At 34.3% G+C, this 8,875-nt stretch overlaps 1 protein-coding gene across 1 annotated transcript; it reads right to left on the bottom strand.

Moving 5' to 3' along the window:
- Positions 1-775: 775 nt before the first annotated feature.
- Positions 776-4,712, bottom strand: LOC124846976 (protein FLC EXPRESSOR-like). The gene is made up of 4 exons (XM_047324349.2): positions 4,082-4,712; positions 2,813-2,979; positions 2,397-2,485; positions 776-1,180 (listed from the first exon to the last, which is right to left on the bottom strand). Exons 1-4 carry the CDS (start codon positions 4,582-4,584, stop codon positions 1,088-1,090), a joined length of 852 nt encoding a protein of 283 aa, XP_047180305.2. The 5' UTR covers positions 4,585-4,712; the 3' UTR covers positions 776-1,087.
- Between the last annotated feature and the right edge of the window lie 4,163 nt (positions 4,713-8,875).

Here is an 8,875-nt window from a genome sequence, read left to right as displayed (position 1 = left end):
ATAATTATCTTATAAATCATTGCTATTTTAGAATTGGTTATTTTCTTATATATTCAAAATAGTTAATTATAGTTACAAGAAATAAAACCTAAAAGTTGACTTGTTATTTCTAGTATGCATACATTTTTGTTACATGATCACCCCAATTTAACCTATAAGATTTTATTCTAGATACATTAATCGATTTAAACAACTTGATATGACCTTATATAATAAAAGATATCGTAGAGGTGACTAAAAAAATAAAGTTACATATAAACTTATATGCTCTAATTACGAGGAGTTTGGGGTGAAGTAGGAGCTTCTCAAAATGGATCCTGGTGATAAAACTATTGCACTAAAAAAAATAAAAAATAGAAGATTTATTTGCAAAAGATTTTATGATATTTAAGTAAAGAGGGAGATATATTAATGAATGTAGAAATTTTGAGAGTTAAGTATCATGGTTAAGTAACTTTTACTCAATCTCATTTCTCTACTTAGTTTTTATTTTATTTTTTTTTACTTGCTCATTGACAAGAAGATTAAAGTATCATGGAGTTTATTGGATATCATACATAATACTCATTAGAATCACTGTCTCGATTCAGTTTCAAAGTCATCCAGACATAAAAGAAATTTGCAAATTTACCTGGTAAACTCTATTTTCTAATCTCTGTCATCAAAACCAAGTTTCAATTAAAAGCAAAACCAAAGTTGATTTTGCAAAAGTAGAAACCCATTTAAACTTACAAAACGAAAACTATAATCCAATTATCTAAAGACACACAAAAACTTGCAGAGTAAAACAATCAGGCACTTTTAAGCTTATAAGAAAAACAAATTAGCCTTCTGAACTTTAACAGGTATTGCTAAAGAATGAAATACACAGGAAAATTGAACCTACGTAGACTACCTGAACTGATTACACTGAAAATAAGCACGGTGATTCTATATACAAACTTTAAATTTATGAACATTTTCAGATATCAATAAAGTAAAACTATATGCGCTACTGTTCAATAAGTTTCATTTGGGGGAATGGAGACATATTGCATTGCTACGTTACATTTTTCAACTCTTAAAAATTTAAAGCATCCCCAGAAGCCTACCTAGGTACTTGAGAATGTTGGTGATCATAAGAATGATGTAAGGGTGCTCCGGCTGCGTTTTGAGAATGTGAGTCAACCCCAGCTTGCATCTGAAAAGTCAAGCAAATTTGAATTATTTATCCTCCTATATGCATGAATTTGTGCGGAGGTATTGTATTAGGAACACAGTCAAATATGAAAACAAAATATCCACTTGGATAAATACATTCAGCAATAGAACTCAAGTCAGTTAGCGGATCAAGTTTTTGTTCCCAGCAAATAAAATGACTTCAAAAACGAAAACAAGAAAAAACTGTTGAGGAAGCCAAAGGAAGTTCGTCAAATCACCAATTTGGCAGCAATTTCCTATTTTGTAAAGGTGGAACCATTTTTTCATCATCGTAGAGTTAAATATGTTAATAAACATTAGAATCTATTCATTTTTCGATTTAATAAAAACAAATGTTAGCATTCAAGAATCATTTGTATTGTTGACTTTTCTATGCGTGATTGACTATATTTCAGAATCAGACTGGGGAATCGTTTACGATCTGCTTGGTTTTGAAGGGAAAAATGCAGAGAATGGAAATAGGGAATAAATAGATAACAGATAAAATTGAATGTTTAATTATTTTGTAGAGTACGAATAGAAATAAATTGTTTTGAAAATTGTGTAGAATGATCTATTCAATAAGAAATAAAAACAGAGATGAATAAAAATGGATAAGAAACAATAGCGTGGATCTCATGATTTAAAAATTGTTTCCTTTCTTTTTTTCTTCCATTTAACACACTAAATTAATTCACTCCCTCTTCATATTTCCACCTCCACCCCACCGATCAAGACAGAGTTCTGCTCATATAAATTGATAGCATAATCTAGTGTAGGGTTTGGCGTTCAAGGAAAGTTTTGACAGGCATTACCAAAACAAATAGGAAGTTACTTTCTGCATCCAAAAAATTTCTTGCTGCACATATCTGCAATGTTTTTCTACCTTCTCCAGTCCAGAAGTCACCAAACCAGAATGAAATTTTACAGTTTGAATTGGTCAATCCCAAATGTGAAATCCCCGAAAATGATTTTACATTCTGAATTGGTCAATCTCAAATATGATTTTACATTCTGAATTGACGAATCTGAATGATGAAAAGATTCAGGAAGAGATTTATTTTAGGTGCAGAAAGCAAATGCCAAACAAATATAAATTGTTTCTTTTTATAGATCTGAAGTGAAAAAACAAACTGTTCATAAATCAGAACCAGATGCACACTACTAGACTAGCCTGCAAAAGCCAAATCAAACTGGTAAGAGAGTACCATACATACCTGATGCATGCCATAAGAACAAGGAGGGTATCTGACTCCTCCATACCCCATCTCACGATTGTCATAGTTATCAGGAGGATATCCAGGACCTGTATAGACACAAATCTATAGATTTATAGGATGCGTCTACGAAGAACTAAAAAGATATGTTTAAGTGCTTTCTTCTTATAGCTAAACAAATTTAGTCTCTGAAAAAGTATTAAAGAAACGCACTATATCAGTAAAATAACCAATATTTTAAGTGCCATAAGTTTTATTTATTATAATAACTTTAAGAATGTCGTTTCTAATCAAAAATATTTTCTTTAAAAAAATTAAACAGGTCCCTAACGAACAAAGTTTGACCAAGTTTTCAACTTATACTTCTGTTATATCTATCAAGAATTTAAGATGAACGACCAAGACAGTTAAATTACTTGGTTTTGCATCTGCAGCAATTGCAGCCCTTGCCCTCTTCTCTGCATTAGCCAACTCAGCGCGTAACTTTTCAACCTCACTGGACATTGTAATCATATTGTTGTCCATTACCCGTTTGTGTTCAAGGTTACTAGCATGTGTCTTCTTCTCAAATTCAATAGCATTCCTGTAGCATCAATAAATGAAAATGTAAAGCATGCACATTGCACAATATTCCAGACTAAGTGAACTTTTGCCCTTGCATCTGATTAGATGAAAGAAATATCACTCTTCCAACAGGAAAAGATAGAGTAGTTGAATTAGGAAGCCTGGAATCAGTAAAGACAAGGACAATAACAAAATCTAGTTAGTCAGATTAAATCTTACTTTGTTATATAGGCTGACAAGTATTTGAACTGATCACAGAGTTCAATATTAGAAATCAAAATAAACAAGGAATGAGATATAAATCTGACATGCTTCTGTACACAGTGAACAATAGCCATCAACATTAATTTTTTCCTCTTTTGCGAGCTCCATGGTGGCATCATGAAGTTTCAAAGTTCAAAGGAACTCAGACGTCAGCATCAAGATTTTAGAATCAGTAGCCTCAATGCATTCAAAATCACAAACTGGTAAATAAATCATAAACCAATGGACTGATAATACATACAAGTTCAAAAGCTAGGATTGCGTTTGATAGAGAGGAAGCACTTGAGAAAAAGAAAAAGAGAAAATGGTGAAAAATAATGGTAAAATAGGTTGTTTGGTTCAAGAGAATAATAGTGATAATAAAATTTTGAAATTGCTTGGTTAGAAAAAGAAAAGAAAAGAAATTAATATATTAATTAAAATACAATGTTGTCCTTCTTTGATTTTTACACATTTGGGGGAATAATTGACGACTATAAAAAAACTGTGTAATCAATTATATGTTGACATATATCAACATATAATTGACTATACAGCTCACAAAATTGATTATATGATCTTGTTGCATTGACATCCTTATCTCTATTTGTGCGTTATGGAGAGTGCAAGCTAGCAGTGCAGAGCAGAAAGAAGAAAGAGTGTGTTTGTAGCAGATATCATATATGTTCCTCACTGTTAACTTGCACACGCAGAGACACTTCAAGAAATATACAAAATTCCCATTCACCAAAATGCAAAATGAGAACCAAAAAGTCCAAGCCATCTCACTAGAAGCTCTAAACAAATAAATGAATGTCTTAAAATTTCATGGCCTCAAATAATCGATGATTCACATGACTAAAAAATTAACAATTTACCTTCCTCGTTGAATCTCATGGAGCATGGCCTCTATATCGGCTTTGATCTCCGGCAAAAACTGCGCCTCGGCGCGCGCCCTCTCGAGGTCACTATCCACTGTCTGCAGCTGCGCCGCAAGCCCCTTCTTCGCCGCCGCGAGCTCTTGTACGTCCGCCCGCACCCGATCCAGCTCGGCGCTCATTGCGGCAACGGCGCGCACCTCCGCGTCCACCTTCAGCGACTTCTCGTAGATCTCGCGCACTTCCTCGTCGCGCTCGGCCTTGACCTCGGCAGCCCTTGCGGAGAGGCGACGGAGATCCTCCTGAGTGGCGGCAAGGTCCTGCTTTAGGGCCACGTGGATGCCAGCGAGGCGCTGGTTGTCGGCGATGAGGTTCTGGATCTCGCGATGGCGCTTGTCGACGCGGTCCTCGAGGGCGCGGACCGCCGCGACGGATGAGGAATGTGCGAGGCGCGCTTCGTCGAGGCGCGTGAAGGAGGAGGGCGCGTGTTTGCGCCCCGCCATTTCGCGATTTTGAGAGTCTCTGGTTTTAATTTGATGCACAATACAGAGGATAGAGCGGCTGTTGTTGAGTGAGTATGGATGTGGATGCTGCAAGTGCTTTCTTCTATCTCTCCCTGATTTTAATTTACATCTTCTCAACTTTCAAATTTTAAATAAACCAAAGAATATTAATTTGGTTTCTATGACTTGAGTTTCTCTCATTTAGTTCTATTGTTTTTCAAATTTTAATTTAATTTTTTTAATTTTATTTAATTTAATTATTTTTATTAATATTATTTAAATAATTAATAAATAGTACATCGTATATGTGGCATATGTTATGTGTCAATTCATAATTTTTTTTATTTCTTTTAATTTAAAAATGTATTATGTATGATATTAGCAATGTGTTATATCCAATTTCATTATATTTTTTTAATTTTGTGTAATTCAATTTTATTTTTTTTTTAAAATGGACCAAATTTGTTTCTTCCTAAAAATCAAATTTAGCTTTTATATAAATATTATAATCATGTTTTTATTAAAATTCAGATATTTTTAAATATTTCTAATTTTATGTTAGAATAGATTTAAAATTAAATGAAAATTTTAAAAATGAAGACTAACACTAGTTTAAAATTTTTAAGAGGTTAAAAATTACATAAAATATTAAAAATGTAACATCCCATTTTAATAATATAAAACTACTAAAATAAAGAGTTACATAGACGATGACTTACAAGAAATCTGAGGCTTAAAGAGTAGGAGATTCTACACTCGAAACTAAACATATCCATGTTGTTGCTTCATCATACTCCTCACGCTGAAACATATCCCTAAGCTCACACCCATTAAGGTGATCATTGGAAAAGAGAAAACACACACAACAACAAAGATAAAAGCAAGAGTAAGCTAGTGATACAAAACATTTTCATAATACATCAAAAACGTATTAAACATTTTACTTAATGATACATATCTCACACCAAATCAACCAAACATTTTATTCATGACAACCCTTTTGACATGACTATCCGGATTAGTATGAATATCGAGCTATGACAGTTCGTGCACTTGTTGTGGTGAAACAGTTGGCCCACCTCAAGCTACCATACAAGGTTAGTCCGTTATCACTCGCCTTAGGCCAAGGTAAAGCCCCTAGACTAGGACCTCCTGTTATTCTCACGACATGCCTCTCCTCTCTCTACTTGAGAATTGGTGACCATTAGAATCTCAAGATGAACTCCAAGACTGATATTCTCATATTCATACTTACAATGCTTGAAACCACCACTGAGAAGTTCTCCTTGGAACCTTCTTCCATACCTTTGAAACCATTGAGATCACTTCACATTCACATAGTACCAATACACGAGACTATTGATCATACATCAAATAAATAGAAACACCCATACCAGCAATAAAAAATCATACAATAACACAATTTCTTCATGGCATATTGATACTCACATTTAGGTAAGGAAAACAGCTCTGAAACTCTCATCAACAGCTCCGGAAGGGTCTAAAACCCCCAAATGAAAAAAAAGAACGTCCAAAATGGACACCCGAAACCCCAAATTTGAGATCCCAAAAACTGAAAAAAAAAATCTATTGAGTTGCGCCTAGCGCCCCAAAAAGGGGTGCCCGGGCGCCAGACCCGTGGAACAGGGGCGCTCAAGGGGTGCCCAAGCGAATTCTTCTCCCAAAAACGCCCAAGGGCCCCTTGAAGGGCGCCCAACGTTGTACTAGGTTCTAAACTTCACCTATTTGGACTTTGGTGACCCTCTATACAAGTTTAAATGATTCTTAAACACTCTTAGGCACTGAGAAACATTTAAAAACAGAACCCTAACTTGAATTGACCGCTCCAAACCCAAATTCACTCCTATAAGCTACCCAAACTCAAATGTACACTTTCTAACCCCTATATTAGTTTCCCAACTGCATAACCAAGTCCAAATACACTTGCTAGTACATCCAACACCTCAGATTTCTCACAGTCCCTCTTTTCAATATCTCACCACTCAAAACCTCAAATTGGGCCAAAAACCTCTAAGAATTCACCCTAAGATGACATCAACTTTCCTATATCAGATGTTTCTCATTTAACAGCCTATACAAGTCCTAATTGGTCTTATAACACACTCCCAATTGTCCAAAACAGTCAACACCTCTTACTTCCAATTCTCACTACTCAACCCCTCCCCCCCCCCTTTCCACTAAAACACTTCAAAACTTCAACAATGAACCCTAATATTTCCTCCATATCAGTTTTCAACCATCTAACTCTTCTAACAAGTCCCAATTGACCACATAACAGTGCTAGACCAATTGTCATCTCACTCCAATACCAAATTCTCAATTTCACTCACCAAAACCTCTCTTTTAAACTTGAAACTCAAGCAACTTGACCAATATTTCATACAACTACTTGAATTCAGTTTCAAACATTTCAACATCATGATCATACTCAATTATAACATTATTAATCATCACAATCACACTATACCACTTATATTCAACACCACACTATCAATATCACCAATCAAACATACATTTTATACACCCAATCATACCAGTTTTCTCAAAATCATCTATAACTCATAAAGACACCAAATTTATAATATAAAGGCAACTAAGACAAGTTCTAGCTTCCCTTACCTTAAAAGAAGCATCCTCAACACACAGAAACGTCCCGCCAGTCGCTTGAAACTCAAGAAATTTCTAAACGAACTTACGAGACACCAAAATTAAAACGAACAAAGTTTTAGAACTCTAAATTCACCAATAGCTAGAAAAGAGATGACTCAGGAGCAAAGAGGACAAAAAAACGAGTAAAAACTTACTTACTCTAAATCAGAAATTGATCAGTTAGATTGGTAGACATTGATGCCATTGTCATCTAGAAACCTCTTGACCGTCAAAGAGATGACTCAGGAGTTAGAACTCTTAGAGAGAAGGTAGAAAACTCTAGAAAACTGGTTTCTAGAGAGATGGTACGTTTTAAAATCATAAAAATCGTTTATAACAAAACTATTTATAATAAAATCATTTAACAATAAAATAATCGAGTCTCACTATTTTTAGACTACCACCTCTCCTAAAAAATCATTTTTTAGGTGTTTTACAAAAAATCTGATCAACTATTAAATAAAAATGTCACACAACATTATATTAATCCATTATAAAATAAAATTGTTAAATACTTCAGATGGTATACTGATGATGGGGTTGTGGAAAGGGAAAGTAGTGTAAAGTGTGAAGGCAAGACTGAGTATTTCTTGAACAGAGAAGCAATGGAAGGTGGATGAAAGATTATAAATGATTTGGAGAAATTAGTGAAGAAATTGGATAAAAGGCTTAAGGTGTTCATAGGGGTTGTTTCTGTTCTTTGTCTGCTAAACATTATTGTAGTTACATTAGTGTTGTTTAGTTCATAGGAGTGTTTTCATTGTAATTATGATAGAATGTAGTTAGTATGCAAAGATTCAGTGTTGTATAATTGACCTTGTTATTTATGGTAATGGACGAAATTTATTTTGAGTTGAAAAGTTTGTATTGTTTCTTACTTTTGGTAATGAACAAGGAAATTCAGAGTCTTAATAAGTGTGAAAGTTATATCAGTAAATGGTTGGCCAAAATACTTTTGGTAAAGAACTGTGAAACAACATTGCATCATAAACAATGGCTGGCCAAATATTTTGAAGAAACAAAATTGTAAACAACAACCATCATAGTGAACTGATCAGCATAAACAACATTTGGATGACAATCAGTAAAATGAACCATTCGTGCAAACAAACTTCAATTTAGATAATTAAAAGTTATGGTCACATTACATATATTTGATAAAGCATTAAACCAAAAGTTATGGTCAGATTACATAATTGTTCAGATGCCACCAAAATGAATATTAGACCAGAATGTTTGGGAAAATATTTAAAAGCCTTAAACTATTACACAATGGCATTCCTATAGTGTACTAGGCTTCAGGTTGAGTGGATAGAGTTTGTTCTTCACAATGCACATGATCTAGTTGGGTTGTTGTTGGGCAATGAATTTTGTTGTGGCCATGTTCCCTACATATGCCACATCCTTTCCACAACCCAGATTTGGTCATTCGTGAATCATCCTTCCTCATTTCCCATTGCTCTAGTCTTCGCTTCTTCTTAAGTCTTCCAGGCAATATTCTTTTGTGTGGAGGGAAGACATTAGGATATGGAGTAATGTCCCACATGTTGGCTCCATTGATGGGATATATAATTGATGAATATGTCTCCTCATATGTGGACTTCATGTAGCAAGAAGGAAT

This window comes from Vigna umbellata, chromosome 1, assembly GCF_029865625.1.
Source record: "Vigna umbellata cultivar VRB3 chromosome 1, Vumbellata_1.0, whole genome shotgun sequence".
In the NCBI taxonomy this organism is placed as follows: Eukaryota; Viridiplantae; Streptophyta; class Magnoliopsida; order Fabales; family Fabaceae; genus Vigna; species Vigna umbellata.
The sequence above is the reverse complement of the archived record's forward strand: the minus strand, read 5'-3'. Positions and strand labels throughout refer to the sequence as shown.